We start from the raw sequence: 15876 nt of genomic DNA, 5'->3' as shown, positions 1-15876 counted from the left end.
CTGCTCGGTAACTCCAGACCATGAGTTCTCCAAACCCCTAAATATGATTTATAGACTGTATCTTTGAACAATATAGCAAAGTCAATTTTATCTGAAGGAAAATATTATTTTACTAACATTTTAAAAATCCCTTCTTGGTGGCTTGGGATGATTTCAGATCTAATCAATGATAAAATCCAAATCCAGTAGGAGACAAAGAATGAAGAATAAAACATAGCTAGCCACTTTAATCAGGAAAATGGCTACCGGGATCCATTAGCCATGGAGATTATTGACATACCCACCCCCATTTCTTTCTAGGTGCTCTGGTTTTGTTATCTGTATTTGGCAGCAAGAGCATGCGAAATTGCTCTTGGTTTTCACAAATTAATTCATTTAGGCTGTGCATTTTTCAGGCATTCCTGGAACCTTCTGCAACTTGATGTTGATAAAGGAATGTTATTTTGAAAAGGGGCAGGGAAAAATAAATTTGTAATTCTTGAACACCAAGAACAATTTACAATTCTCATGGGTATCTGAATTGTGGGGCATCCCCCAAAGATAGAGTCTGCACTGGCCCTTAAGATCTGTGGATCTATTGGCTCCACAACAGAGTGACTCCTCTTTGGACAGGATTTCTAGAATACTTAAACAAGAATTTGAAGATAAACACCTCTACTATTACATGTTTTCCCATGACCCCGAATATAAGAAACAGGTACATATCTGGTTAGTAAAGGTCCTGTCACTTAAGTATGGGATTCTGAGTTCAGATCCCCAGAACCCATAGAAAATGTTAGATTTGGTGGCCTGTGCCAGTAACTCAGCACTCAGGACTAAGGGACAGAGGTAAGCAGATCCCTGAAGCTCACTGGCCAGCCAGCCTACCTGACTAGGGAGCGGTTGGTTTCAGTAAGCGACCTTGTCTCAAGGTGGAGAGCAATTAAGGAAAACCCTAAGGATGGACTTCTAGCTTCCATATGCGACCACACATGGTACATGTACACCAGCATGCACATATGCCCACAACTGCACTAATAAGTACACCTACCACACCACAGACACACATCCACCCACACACCCCCACACACAGACACACCCACACCCATACCTACACACAGATACACACACAGACACACACAGACACACACACACACACAGACACACACACACACCCCTACACACAGACACACATACACACACACATTTGCACACATAGTCTACATCTTCTTTTCCATGCATACAACTTCCCTGTCCCCTTCTCAACTTTGGTTTTGTTATTCCACTGAGTACCTTAGCCTTGTTGGAGGGCACATTGATTGTTGTAGGCATGATGCAATTTGCTAAATGGTGTTCTACTTATGGAAATGCCTGCAAAGAGCCCCGAGGGAACAAAAGAATTAAGTAAACACATATTGATCATGCGATATCTGCTGCTTTTCTTATTTGGCCAGTCCAGGACTCTGTCTAGTCTCTCTTGGTCTGTGATACAGAAACTGGGGGACATCCTTCAGACTTCTCGGTGATTTTAAAGCATAAGCAATGGCGGGAACTGCTTCAAAGAAAGTCTCATTTAAAAAGAAACCCTACTCCAGGATGGAATTCAAAGAATTTGGAGAGAGAGGAGGTGAAAGAGAGGGGAGCAGACAGCTTTGCAAACAGCTCAGCCTGGGAATTGTTAGACAAAGAAGCACTTGATAAGACCAATAAAAGATAAATGTGATTGGACCTACTGTGAGCTAGAGGCCTGGAGCCCACCCTCGTGAGCACCAATGGCACCTGCTATGTCCAGTGCTTATACAAGAGGATAAGCTTAAGTGTGTGTATTGGGCAGGGGGGGCAGGGGGGGCAGGGGGGCAGGGGGGGCGGGGGGGGGGCAGGGGGGGGTTCTGAGGAGGGATGCAGCAGAATTTAGATTAAGAAAGCAAGCTGATTTTTTTAATGGTTCAAAAATGCTAAAGTTTTATGCACATATTAAATTCTAAAAGGCAATAGATATACTCCACTGGATGTAAATACACAAAACATAACCCCTGTGTAGTTCTACATAAAAAATGGGGGAAAAATAAAAGATCACATTAATAATGCTTATCTTGCATTAGGCAGAGCTAAGGCACCGGTTGGGAAAGTGTTCATTCCGGGAAATGGGAGCTCTGACCTCTGCTCCTCTGGTATTTGCTTGCTCTCTCTTCCCCTCCCCTCCTTGTTTCTCTCTTCCTCAGTCTGTTATTTCACTTTGAGCCAGTCTGAGCTTGCATTTGACAATTTTGTCTTATCCTTTGGGGTGCTCCTCATCTATCCAATGAAACAGAGGCCTGTGAACAGGAGCAGGAGAGAAGGATCAAAAGGGAAGCTTGAAGACAGGAACAATGCCAGATGGCACTCAGCCTGGCCAGGAGAAGGACTAGGAATTCGGAGAATTGGTTGGCTGACATCTGGGATGAGGAAAGAGGTGAACTCAGCACCAAGTCCTCTGGTGGGTGTTGAGGCTGGAGGATGACAACTATGCTAAAACCAAGGGCTCACAATGACAGGTTTCAGGATTGGAGAGCTGGGTAAGGGCGTGGAAAACAGTGCAGTGAGTTGCACATTCAGGTCCTGAATCTTAAGAAGTACGATTTTTATAGCTACTTGAAAGTATGAGCCAGGGCCAATCTGAGAACTTGAGAGATGTAAGTCAGATGTTATAGCAGGAAACAAAGCTAAGTCCTGTAAGCACACCCTCTGTCTCCATAGCTTCAGCATGTTTATTCATTTAGCCACAAGATATAGCCTGCAGATTTGTAAGCGCCTTCTGTTTATCTGATCCAGGCTAGGTGATTCCTGCCAGCAGGTTCAACATGGAGGTAGGCATTAAGTAACTAAGCCCAACACACAGATAACAACCCAATTGTGAATGCTAGAAAGGAAAGTGGCAGCATGGTGCTTAGTTTGAAATGAAAACCATCAGTTAGAGCCAATCAGGCAAGGCTAGGAGCAGAAATGGAGGGAGTATCTCAGTGTGACAGAGTCTGGTTCAGGAAGTGACTGGAAATGGGACTTTCAGGATGACTTAGTGAAGGACAGGTTTGGCCTCAGTTCAGTGGGAGTAACTTCCGTGGGATCCCCATGGTTTCATCTCACTGTGGTCAAGGCTGAGTTTAGTTCTAGTTATTGGATGTCCTCTGCTTACATGGACCAGCATTCCTGTCTATTTGGGCATGTTGATTATGGTGTTTTGTTTTGTTTACAATTATATCACAAAGGCACAGAGTAAGTTTGTCTGCATTTTCCCCAATCATATAATCAAATATCAAATTAGCCCTTCAATATCTTCCATGGCTCAAATATTAAGTAGCTGGGTACTATCTGTGTTAGTTACTGTTCCCATTGCTGTGACAAACTACCTAACAAGACAACTTAAGGAAGGAGGGGCTGGCTTTTGCCCTCATTAGGAAGGTATCTTCCATTATGGTGAGGAGGGGCCTGGTGCCAGGAGCTTGAGGCAGCTGGTCATATTTCATCCACAGTCAGGAAGCAGAGAGAGAAGAACATTGCTGTTCAGCTTACTGTCTCCTTTTTATTCTGTCCTGGGTTCCAGTCTCTGTCAGACTTTTCACCTCGATTAACTTAGTTTAGAAACTTCCCTAGAGACATGTGAGATGCTTATCTTCCAGCTTAATATTGATCCTGTTGAGCTGACAATCAATATTAAGTATCACACTATTTGAGTAAATTCATTTCTACTACTGAGTCCCAAGCTTACTGTTCAAGAGTTACTAGCCCCCCACCCAATAACTAAGTCTTTAGGAGAGAATCAAGCTAATTTTCCAGTAGAATAATTTTAAAAGTTTATTTATTTATTTTGATGAGCATTGTATGTGTCTGTATGAGTTGATGTATACCATGTGTGTGCAGTTGCTAGCAGAGTCCAGAAGAAGGCATTAGATCCTTTGGAGCAAGTTATGGGCCACTTACTCACCAACTACATGGCTGCTAGAAACTGAGCCTGGGTCTCTGCAAGAGCAGAGAATACTCTTAACTGCTGAGCTCCCTCTCTAACCCACCAGTTAGTCTTGAAGAATGTATTTATTCTTGCTTTTGAGTGATGTTTTGGACTCCAGATGAAAAATTCTGGACTCTTAGAACTAGCATTATTAATGATGATCTTCTAATCACAAATATTAACATATGCCTTCATCAGTGTTCATGTTGCTCTGGTAGCTTACAACAGCCACGTCTGCATCAGCTCACTAAGGTCTTTAAAAGACCCTCGGACCGAGAGAGCTATTATTACCTTGTTCATGTTATTGCAATTATTGTTTTTTAGAGAGGTTAAGTCACCACCTAAAGGTCACCTAGTTGATAAGACACTCAGCAAGGACTCAACCCAGGCAGTCTGTATAATTTGAGGTCCTCTGAAGATGGCCTGTATGAAAAGAGATGAAGTCAGTAAGGGATATATTTACTAATTTTGATCTGTATAATTATAATTACTTTTATATGTATATTCTAAGCTTCAGATAGTAATTTCATTATTTTAATTTTGACATAAGATGGTTTGACTGACTAAAATAGTGGTTCTGAAATGAAAGGAGCCCCAGCATCACCAGGTGACATCAAGTAGTATTTGTAGACATTTTTAGCTCTCCCATGCAATGAATAGCTGCCATTAGAATCTGGTGGATGAAGACTGCTCGCCGATAAACCTCCTACAGTGAACAGACAGTTCTGATGTGTGAGTCCTGAGTTCAGAGTCTCGAGGGGATTCAGGGGGCGACTCTAGAGTTGGATATTGCAAATCAGTTAGGATCTTTTGAAGCAGGTCTTGATGGAAAGCAGTTTTTAGAGTAAGAGAAGGAGCTGAGGCCATTCATTCACCCACTCAGAACCAGGTTGCCTAGAATGGTTTCGACACACCCAGAGCTGTGCTTTCCCATGGGGGTGAGGAAAGTAGCAGCTGGAAGTTTCTTTGGAGAAAAGGAGTGAACCAAAGAACAGGGAAGACAGAGATGTCTGGCTGTTAGAAGTCAGGTAGAATACCAGGACTGAACTGTTGTAGTGCCACAGGGAAGGAGGTGACATGTTAATTTAGAAGCATGAGGAGAGCCAGTCTGGTGAGGGACAAAGTCAAAAGCTGAGTTTCCATCAGGAGCCTCTGCTAGCTTCCTTGTCTGCCATTCATGGTTGTGCTGATCTAAATATTGGGGCAGAGGTGAGGAAAAGCTAACGATGTTGCTGTTCTCAGAAGCAGCATGGGATATGGTACTGGTGTGTTGGGGGTATACATGCATCAATGTATGTGTATATTAGAGAGGGCAAGGAGCTTGCATTGTCTTCAATAAATGCTACTGGTCTGTGAACAGGTACTGGCTTCTGTTTGTTCAGTAACACTTTTTTTTTTCTGTTTGCAGCAGTCCTATGCACCAGCTCCCCACCCTATGGCTCCTCCCAGCCCCAGCACAAACAGCAGCAGCAACAGCAGTGGAGAACAGTTGAGTAAAACGAACCTGTACATTCGAGGACTTCCACCAGGCACCACTGACCAGGACCTCATCAAGCTATGTCAACCGTAAGTGTCCTGAGGCTCCCCAGGCCTCTTCTGATGCACACATCACCTGTGGGGACACCCCATGGGCTGTACCCACTACTGACTCAATGAGGAAGCCTCTTGTGCATAAGTGGGGGTTAAATTTGTGATTCTTGCTTCAGCTTCTTTCAGGGAGCAGGGTTTGGTGCATGGCCATGGGAGGTGGGATATCTTGAGCAGATGGCTGTAGCTTGAGTTTTCCTGCCTGGCCCACAGTCAGGACAAATCTCTCTCACCTGCCAGTCCCACAGCCTCTCAGATCCAACCAAGTAAACACAGAGACTTATATTGGTTTCAAACTGTATGGCCGTGGCAGGCTTCTTGCTAACTCTTCTTACAGCTTAAATTAATCCATTTCCATAAATCTATACCTTGCCACATGGCTCGTGGCTTACCGGCATCTTCACATGCTGTTTCTCTTCGTGGCGGCTGGCAGTGTCTCTCTGACTCAGCCTTCCACTTCCCAGCTTTATTCTCCTCCTTGTCCTGCCTACACTTCCTGCCTAGCCAATGGCCAATCAGTGTTTTATTTATTGACTAATTAGCAACACATTTGCCATACAGAACATCCCACAGCAGATGGCTGGGGAAATGCTGGCTGAATCATGTGTATTGATCTGAGAGACAGAGAGTGATGATAGAGACCTGTTCTCAGCCCTGCCGGGTAGGCACTAAAGCTTTTCTGGCCAAACTTGGCAAATGCAGGTTTAACCAGGATAATTGACCCTTTACTTTCCTTAGAGGTATCTACCCCCAAGCCCTGAAATTCTGCTTCCCTTCCAAGCCAAGAACTCTCTGATGTGTCTTTCTGGATTTCCCAAGAAAAATAGAAATAATTGAATTTTCTTCCAAAAAAAAATATTTTCATTCATCCCTTATCTACCAGCACATTTATTATCACTCTCATGTCTGTGCAAATATGCTAACACTGCATGGATTTACCCTACCAATAAACTCAGTAACAAATTATGAGTTAAGAATCACAGGCTGGAGGTTTTAGATTTCCCTTCTATTATTTTCAAAATATCAAGGCAGATATATGTGGTTTGATTGCCCCACAGTCAGGCATTTTTAAATTTGGGGAGAGCTATTACTCAGTTGCTTACCTTCTCTTTTGGAACCGTGTTGCAAGAAGGTAAAGATGCTATTTACATTGGAAGGTTTCCAACCCCTACATGTCAGGCAAGGAATACACAATAGGCAGTATTTATTTGCTTTCATTATGAATTTAAAAATTGGGAGTTCATATTTAGACAACAGATAGTGGCAGACAGATACAAACAAACATACAAAAAGTCATAACTAGATAATCAGCTAACAAAACAGCAGGTGGATTGGGATAAAGATGCCCTATTGCTGCTCTCTGCCTTGATTTGTACAAGATATAAAGTGGAATTGTGTAAGAAAAATATTTACCTAGAAGACATTGGTTTTGTTTTTCTAATGTTATAACTACCATGGCTGATGCATATGGACATGTGTTGTTTTGTTTTACAAAATATATGGGGGTTGGGAATGAGAATCAGAAGGTAAATAGCTTATTAGAAAAATCTGAACTATTTTGGAAAGTAAAGGTCATTGAAAATATGAAAATTGTTTGCTTTATGATTGGTTTTGTAGATAAATACCTGTTATATTTGGTTCAGACTTGAGTAATACTCATAAGGCACATTTGTGTGTACTGAGTAAAGATTCTTTCTCATTGTTCTGTGTGACCCTGTGTTCTGAGCCTGAGACACTCTGCTTCACTGGGTCTGGAGAAGAACGGAAGAAGTGATGTTTCCCACAGGCTTCCTAATGTAGTAGATGCTGCTGGTCTTCTGAGAAACTCCCCTCTCATGGACCCAGCAGGGCCACTGACTGCTCTGTTGACAAATTTTACTGTGTTGATGAGGGTAAGCAGAAGTAGACACTTGGGCCCTCAGACTTTCTTAGCTGGTTTGTGATCATGTCTCCCTTTGAAATCTCAATTTCTTCCTAAGAGTGGGCTGAAGATTGGGGATGTGGCTCAGTCATTAGAGCACTTTATTTTGTAAGCATGAAGACCTACGCTCTCTCCACCCTACCTGGAACCCATGTAAGAAGCCATGCATAGTTCTCACTTGTAGCCCACTTCTAGGTAGATCCCTAGGACCAGCCAGAGTCGCCTACTTGGCAAGCTCTATGATGATGCCTAAAGAAGTATACCTGAACTTAACTTTCTAGCCTCTACATAGATGCATACACATGTGAACACATACCCCACAACACATATGCATGCACCCATATGAACATATACATATATACCCCCACTGCACAAACACACAAAAGTGGGTTGACTTTTTCTTTTTCTAGATTTTTCCTTGTAGTGTTGGGATGTGCTGAAGCTGCCTCTGTACAGTGTACCCATTGTCAAACAGCCTAGAATTCTGGGTGAGCTTTGCTACAGATTTGGTGGCTTGGACTCACCCATGGTTAGGAATGTACATAACATAGGGACCAGCAAAACCCACAAATCATAACTTTCTGGAAATTTTATTTTACTGAAGAGCTGGTTTATGGACACAGCACTGTGGCAGCCTCAGAGCACAGATCTCTCTGTCAACTTCCATCTCTGTAAAGCATTGCTGGTTATTTTATAAATGGAAAGTATTAGCTAAAAGCCATTATTGGCTGGAAAGATGTGGTGGCCAGGAGCATAGAAGTCTTGTTGATGTTTCTAATGTATGCCCAAGAAATTTCAGGTGTGTTATAGAAATAGAGAGCAATGGTTGACCATGGGTATTAATAGTTGCTGGCTAATAAGACAGTCAATGGTCAGGTTACTGTAACAACATTCTTGGGTTCTCTAGTCACTGAGCTGATCAGGACCTGGTATTAATTGCTCGAGATATTTTTCCTGTATAATCCTAGAGAATAGATGTGATTGGGCAGCATGGTATAGGGAAGTGATCGTGTATGAGGATGTCTGGCTTTCCCTCCTGGCTGTGTCATCCATGGAGTCAGTGGCCTTAGACAAGTGACTGGCCCACTCTTAGCTTTGTTTTTGCTCATGTCCCAAAGAATGGACTTGAACTCTGCAGCTCTTTCTAATCCTTTCACTCTCACATCCAGTGAGTGAGGTTCTCATTTGGAATTTGCCCCTGTCCACCCTCTGTGCCTTTCTCTTGTCCCCTTGTCCAGCCAGTGGCTCACCAGTATGAGTAAGACGCACTGGCTGGGGTGCTTCTGGTAAGAGACTGACACAGCCCAGTTGGAAAGTCTTGTCCTCTCTTCTGAAGCATTGGCTTCTTACAGTACTTGTTATTTGTATTTATGGATTTCTAATTTACATTTCTCTCAGGAATCCAACATTTAAAAATACTTTCACCTGAAAAACATGTTTTCAAGATTTTTGTTTTCTGTTTTGTGACAGTGTCCCACAAATTCCAGGCTGGCCTCAAATGCACTGTGTGGCCCAAGATGACCTTAGGTTTCTCTGATTCCCCTGTCTCCACCTCACAAGTGCTGGGATTAATTACAGGGGTGCATCACCACATCTGGTTTATGTGGTGCCAGGGATCAAACCCGGGACTTCAGGCATGCTCTGTCCCAGGTAGTATTTGCAGGGTTATGAAAACTTGCTGTGTCCCCAGTTCCCATGTCAATTCCTGTGAACTTATGAGTACTTCTGAAGTTAATATGACTCACAGGATAGGAAGTATAATGATTACTAATGTCTATGGTAATAAAATAATAGAAAACAGATTTTCAAGTGTCATAAATATATTGAATTTTATGGTATTAGAATATGCCAGCCACGTGAATGCTAATGTATAGCAAGATGATGATACAAAGGAAAAATAAATGTATTATGCCTCAATGTGTAATGTGAAAACAAATCCTCAACACACCCACCCCCCAATGTTCAGATGACAAGTAAAAATCATAGAAAAGAAGGCAAAACTGAAGGATAATAAACACAAAGAAAGATTTTACTCTATGGAAATCTCTAGTTATACCCGTATCTTAGATAAATGCAATGGCACTGTGCATGTGTAGTAGGAAACAGGATAGTTAGGGACCCTTTATATCTCCTGAGAAAGCTCAAAGTATTGTCCACTCTTAACCGGGATCTCAGTCCAGAAATATTTACAAGACAGACATGGGCATGCATCTCTGTACTCTGAGCACTTGGGAAAAGGCAGGAGAAGGCAGGAGGATCAGGTCATCCTTGGCAACATAGAAAGCTGAATGCCAGTCTCCATGAGACCCTGTCTAACAGCAACAACAACAGTAAGACAAAAAGCAATCAAGAAAAGGAAGTGTTTCCGTAGCACTTCTGGCACATGGGTGGTGACAAAACTCAGACAAAGGCTTCTCCTTAGCTCAGTTTTTCTTCTACTGGGAAAAGAAGCTCAGATTCAATAAGCATTTGGCTTGAAATAAAAATGTAACCGTAAGTTCAGAAATGAAGCACCACATGTCTTAGTTTATAACATGCCCTCGGTCCTGTCACCTCTGAGGAAACGACAGTTGAGTGACAATCAGAAGGATAAATACATTTGAAGAGGAAGGAAGGGAGGGGCATCCCAGGCACAGGGAACATCTGGAAGCCATGTCCGTCTGGAGCCCTGCAAGGACAAGAGCCTGAAAAGGTCAACGTGGCCATCGCAAAGGGCAGCTGACCTCAGAACAAAGTGCGAGCACAGAGGGGACGTGACGACCTTTGTAAAGGAAGTCACAGAATTGTCATAAAGAGACAATCGCATCTTAGTTTGAAAAAGGTAACTGGAGCTGCGGTCAGGGGAGGGGTCCCTTGAATCTGTTGAAGGTTTAGAATAGGTGTGATGGAAAAGTCAGTTGGAAGCAGAACTGACTAGCATCCAGAGAAGGCATGAGATTGAGAATGAAGATCCTGGTGGTGGAACACTGTGTGTGGGGAAGGATGTAGTGCGGGATACACACTTTTGTGGTGGTCCTGGGACTGGATCTGAGGTGAGGTTAATTGTGCACACATATCAGTGGGGTAGGTAAAGATCATAGGTGGACACTTTCGTCACATGTCCTCTGCTCATCACAAGAGGAGCAGTTTGGTGTGAGGCAATATCATTTGATAAATTGAGAAGGTTGAAATGCTTTTGGACTAGATAAAAGCTTGTGATATAATGAGTTTTCAATCCTTAAGTTAAATCTCCCCTAACAGAAAAGGGTAACCTCCTCTCCTTTTCCTGCCTCCTTCCTCTTTCTCAGTCCTTCCCTCTTTTCCCTTCCTTCATGTTTTCTTGTATTTGTCAGAATTGTCTGCCATGCTATGTAATGGACTGACTCTGCACTGGAGCTGGATGGACTGGACAGTCAGTCTATCCCAGAGCTCCACCCCCACCCTGCAACTGCTAACTTTCTGCTGTATAAGCACAGCCACACTTTTGAAATACACTTGAAAACAGAATTAAGCATTAATCATGATGGAAAAGTCATGGATGCATTTACCTTTTCCATGTCTATCATATCTTTTATCTAACCATGCAAATGGCTTATACATTTGCATTAAAACAATGATATCAGGAAGTCTTGATCACGAGGAAGATGTGGCGAGGCATAGCTGCAATCCCAGCATTTGAGAGGCTGAGGCAGGAGGGTCATCTAGAGTTCAAGACTAGCCTGAGCTACACAGTGAGACCTTATCTCAAAGCAAAACAAACAAACAAATGAACAAAAAACAAAGAAGAGCCCTGGACAGCGTCACTGAGTTGTGATTTGCTTGTCTGGTTTTCACTGAAGCATCGTGGATGATTCTGCTGAGATATGGGCAAGCTGCTGCTGAGAAGACTCAGCCGTCCTGCCCTTCAGTTCTTCCAGCAAACGTCCAGTACCCTAAAATTGTCCCCTTTACAAATGAGACTGTGAATGTCACTTTTGAGTCTAACGAGAAAGGAGAAATGCCCACCTTGAAAAACCAACAGAACAAAACAAGTGTGTGCTCAGAGCTGAAGGGTCTGTGGGAGCTAATCTTTCTGACTTCACCCCACCCTGCTGATGTCCCCTTGTGGTGTGTGCCGAACACTGGGTAGTGAGAGCAGCTCCAGTGCCTCCCAGCGCCAGCACAGAGTCCCTTACACACCATGTCAAGCAGTTTTGACAAATGCGCTGACACAATCCAACCTTTTATCAATGTAAAAGAAACCCTGTCACAGCAATCTGTCAAACTGCTCAGATACAACCAAAGAAACGCGTTATCCCAAGCTCTATAGTAACCAAGGAAATGAGAGGATGCGACTGGAGATTTCTCCACTTCCTTTTTCCTGTGTCGTTGGAGATTTAAAAGTCTCTTTTAATAAAAATCAAAGAAATTTATTAGTAGCTTTCTTGAGCAAGTCACACACAAGTGACTTAGCTGCCAGTGAGGCACCATAAATCTGTGTGGTGCCAGGTATGGGTGGGACTGAGTTCTAGAGTCTTCGAACCATTCCTGTGTCTCATTAAGGAGAGGGCCCTAAAGACTCAAACTAGGTGTTTTATTTCCTTGAGTCTGCCTGTCTCTGACAGCTGTCTAAATATGCATTCATATTCTGCTTTAGGCACAATTAACAATCATCTCTTGTATGTAGACATGTCATTTGATTAGTATTTAATAACTAATTGGCATTAATAATGCATTGCTATAATTATATATACTATTAAGGACATTAATTGTGGGGCTAGGATGAGAATTCAGCCAGAAAAGTGCAAACACGAAGACCTGTTTTCAGTTGATCCCTAGAATCCATGTAAAATAGCTGGACGTCGTGGCACGCACTCATAATGCCAGTGCTGGGTCGGCAGAGAAGGAGGGTCCCAGAGGCTTTCTGACTGGCTAGCCTAGCCTGCTCAAAGCCAAGGAATAAGTTGTCCTCTGACCTCTACACACATGTATACACAAATGTACCTGCCTACACACATGTGTGCATGACACACATAAAAGAAAGTATGAGGATGTCATAATGTGTACTCTGCTATGTCCATAAATCATATTGCTCAGTGCTCAGAAAACTCCTCTGCCATGGAAATACCTTCTGAGTAAGTGAGTCAGCAGAGGCTCAGAAAGGCTTAGAAACTGAAAGAGTTCCTACAGTCCTCAGGATTCAACATCTGACTCTTGCTTCAAAGCTTTTATTCACAACATTTAAAACATTCGTACATTAAGAACATAATTCATGGGTTCTTTTCTCTGTTGACTGATGTGAGACTTCCAAGGGAATGTTGAAAGCCTGGAGGATTTGGAGCCATCATGTGGGATTCTGACTCAGCAAGTATGGGATCTGTCTGGACATTAGGATTTATGAAGACCTGCTCAGGTAACTCAGATGTTTAGCAAAGCAGATACTTCTGGAGAAATGCCCACAGTAATCAGAAAACATAATTTTTTCCCCAATTTTGGTGCATAGTTTCTGTGTTTTATGTATGTATGTGCACATGTGTATGTATATGCATGCATATCTGTGCATGTGGAGAGATAAGTAAGAGGTCAATGTAATGTTGGGTATCTCTCTCTATTTCTCTCCACCATATTTTGTGAGACAGGGTTTCTCTCTGGACCTGGAACTCGCTGTTGAGGCTAGAGTGGCTGTCTAGGAAGCTTCCAAGGTCCTCCTGATGCCACCTCCTCTGCCCTAGAATTTCAAGCAAGTGCTGCCTCGCCTGGCCTTTTATGTGGTGGCTGAACAAACCCAGGTCTTCATGCTCACAGCAAGTGCATTGCCCCTGGCAAGAGGCAGCTCCCCAGTGTGGACTCTTCTGCTTTGACGGAAGCTGTGAAGCTCTATGTGTATACCTTAGTCTGATGCACAGAGGGTTTGTGGTCCTAAAAACAAATCTACATTGTTCAGAATTCTGGGGACATGCTAGAAATCATAGGATCACTGATCAGTTTCCATTATCATTTTTACTATTTTGATGAGCAAGTTCTGAGTTATGTTTTTGTTTGGTTGGGTTTTTGTTGTTGTTGTTTGTTTTTTTGGGGGGAGGGGTAGGGTCGCAGATGAAATCTAGGATGGTCTCAAAATCACAGCAGTCATCCTGCCTCAGCCTCTCAAGTCCAAGGATAGAAAACACAAGCCTCCTTGCTCTGAGCCACCAGAGCAGCTCTGGATTTATTGCATGCTTTTTTCTAATCTACTAAATGTTTCACCAAGTTGCCCAGAGCTGGTAACGAATGCTCCTTCCTGTGTAGTTAAGAGAAAAGAAGAGAAAAATAAAAATGGAGTCTTGAGAGCATGTTGATGGTGGCCCACAAGAAGGGGCACAGGAGGATGTGGTCAACCCATTGGATGTGCCAAGTCAAAGACTGATGCTTGAGGAGATGAGGAATTGCAGGCAGATACTGGAGGGACTGGCAGTGTAAGCTCTGGCATGGGACAAGTTCCTGTGGATCCTGGTTTTTACTTTGCCCAGTGATGGCCAAGTCCACAAGCCCATGTGCTCTTCTTAGTTCCTATTGAATGTGTTAGGTTCAGTGTATATTTTGGAACTAGTTTGATAGAATGAATTGAATAATTTAGCTCAACAGGACAGGAGGACTAAAGGAAAGAGAAATTAGGAATAATTCCTCAACATTTAGCTTGGGCATCTAAAGAGAGTATAGATCCATTTGTTAAAATGATTGTAGCAAGAAGAAATTGGGGAGAAAGACATCAAAAGTTCTGCAAGTCTTGTAATTGAGATACTGTTAGTCATCCAAAAAGCATTCTATGTGCCATTAGTGCTTATAAAAAATAAGAGTATGATCACCAATGGTCACATGACCCATATAGTATTAGTGGTGTGATAGAAAACTGCTTTTCAGTCAAAGGTATTGAATTGGAGTCCTAAGAATTATAATTGGCTTTTCAGCCAGTCATGCTGATGGAATGGTAATATAATACCTAATAGGCAATAATCTGAGTATTTGGCATGTGATTACATCATAGTACATGTATGAAGTCAACTTTATAATTCCTGCAAACCTTCACTTTATAGATGAGAAAACAATGTATCAAATAAATTAAGTGACTTTCCTAATATAAGCTGCCTGGAATTTGACAAGTACAAGGTTTTTTATTTATTTGTTATTTACATAAAGGGTCTCATGTAGCCCAGGCTGGCCTTAAGCTTGGTATATAGCTGAGAATGACTTTGGTCTTCCAATCCTCCTGCCTCCCACTCCCAAGTGCTTGGATTGTGTGTAGGGACCACAGCATCAGTTTATCCTAGGGTTAAAGAGTTTTAGGGACTTCTTTCATATTATCTACACACACAGACATATGAAACCAGGACAATGGCCACACATCTCAGTGTCCTATGACTGAGAGAGAAGACAGAAGAGGAGTCTGCAAAGGAATCATTAGTGATGTGGATGAAAGCAAGGAGGAGAGTGGTAGAAGTTCGGGAAGAAGTGTTTCTGATAATGCAAAGTGCCTTCATGAGTTGAATACTGTAGGGAAGTCATGACCAACAGAGGAATCTCACTTGGACTAGGCACCATCAGGAAGTCTGCCAACTTAGCCATGGAAATCTTTGCAGAGTCCCAGTGCTAAAAGCCTTTGGAGTGGGTCACTGCCTGACAGTCCTTGGAGCAGAAATGCTTGCCTGTCGACTGGACCCCAGCTATCCTCAAACCCTCCCATTTTCTAGCGTATTTCTCATTGATTGGCTTTCTGGTTTCTCCTCACCTCTCTCCCTCTGTGTCTCTTTATCCATCCGTGGCTCATTCTGTCTGCTCTCTGTAGCTCCTCCCCTGCCTCTCTCTTTCTATACATACCTTCTAATCCCATCAATCTCCACTCCTTCCTCAATTGATCTCCACCACTGTCACTTCTCTCCCCCAGTTCTTAGCACACCGTCAGGTGTTTAAATGACAACAGGTAAATATTTAATGACTGAGCTGAGCCCGAGTTCATCAGTTATATAAAAGTGTTTTATTGGATGCAAGAAACTTGTTACGGGGCAGACTTTGAGTTAATAGTAGGAAATGTAGGTGATTGCATTTTATGTTTGACATGATATCCGGCATAGTTCTACCAGGGTGAATGAAGACAGATATTGAGTGTGAATCTCCCCCCCCCCCCCCATTTCGAGACAGGGTTTCTCTGTGTAGCTTTGGAGCCTGTCCTGGAACTCACTCTGTAGCCCAGGCTGGCCTCGAACTCACAGAGATCCCCCTGGCTCTGCTTCCCGAGGGCTGGGATTAAAGGCGTGCACCACCACCGCCCGGCATGAATCTCTTTTACTGAGTAACTCTCAAGGAGAGTTTGGGAGGGAAGCCCCAGGATGCCCTGAATCACATGTATTCAAAGATCTATGTAAAGATCAATGCCTCCCTCATCCACTCACTCACTCACTGTGACTGCCGA

General features: G+C 42.9%; 1 protein-coding gene across 14 annotated transcripts in view; it reads left to right on the top strand.

The window, feature by feature from the left end:
- Positions 1 to 15876, top strand: part of Rbms3 (RNA binding motif single stranded interacting protein 3) — a 1493133-nt gene that overhangs the window by 953352 nt on the left and 523905 nt on the right. For all 14 annotated transcript variants that reach the window (XM_052723536.1, XM_052723582.1, XM_052723605.1 and 11 more), the window contains one exon: positions 5373 to 5530. In XM_052723536.1, the coding sequence (XP_052579496.1) occupies positions 5373 to 5530 (158 nt within the window). The remainder of the gene's footprint in view (positions 1 to 5372; positions 5531 to 15876) is intronic.

The sequence above is a fragment of the Peromyscus californicus genome, unplaced genomic scaffold (genome assembly GCF_007827085.1).
Source record: "Peromyscus californicus insignis strain IS unplaced genomic scaffold, ASM782708v3 Scaffold_11__1_contigs__length_118956290, whole genome shotgun sequence".
NCBI lineage: Eukaryota > Metazoa > Chordata > Mammalia > Rodentia > Cricetidae > Peromyscus > Peromyscus californicus.
Note: the sequence above shows the minus strand (reverse complement) of the source record. Positions and strands in the feature narration are given on the sequence as shown.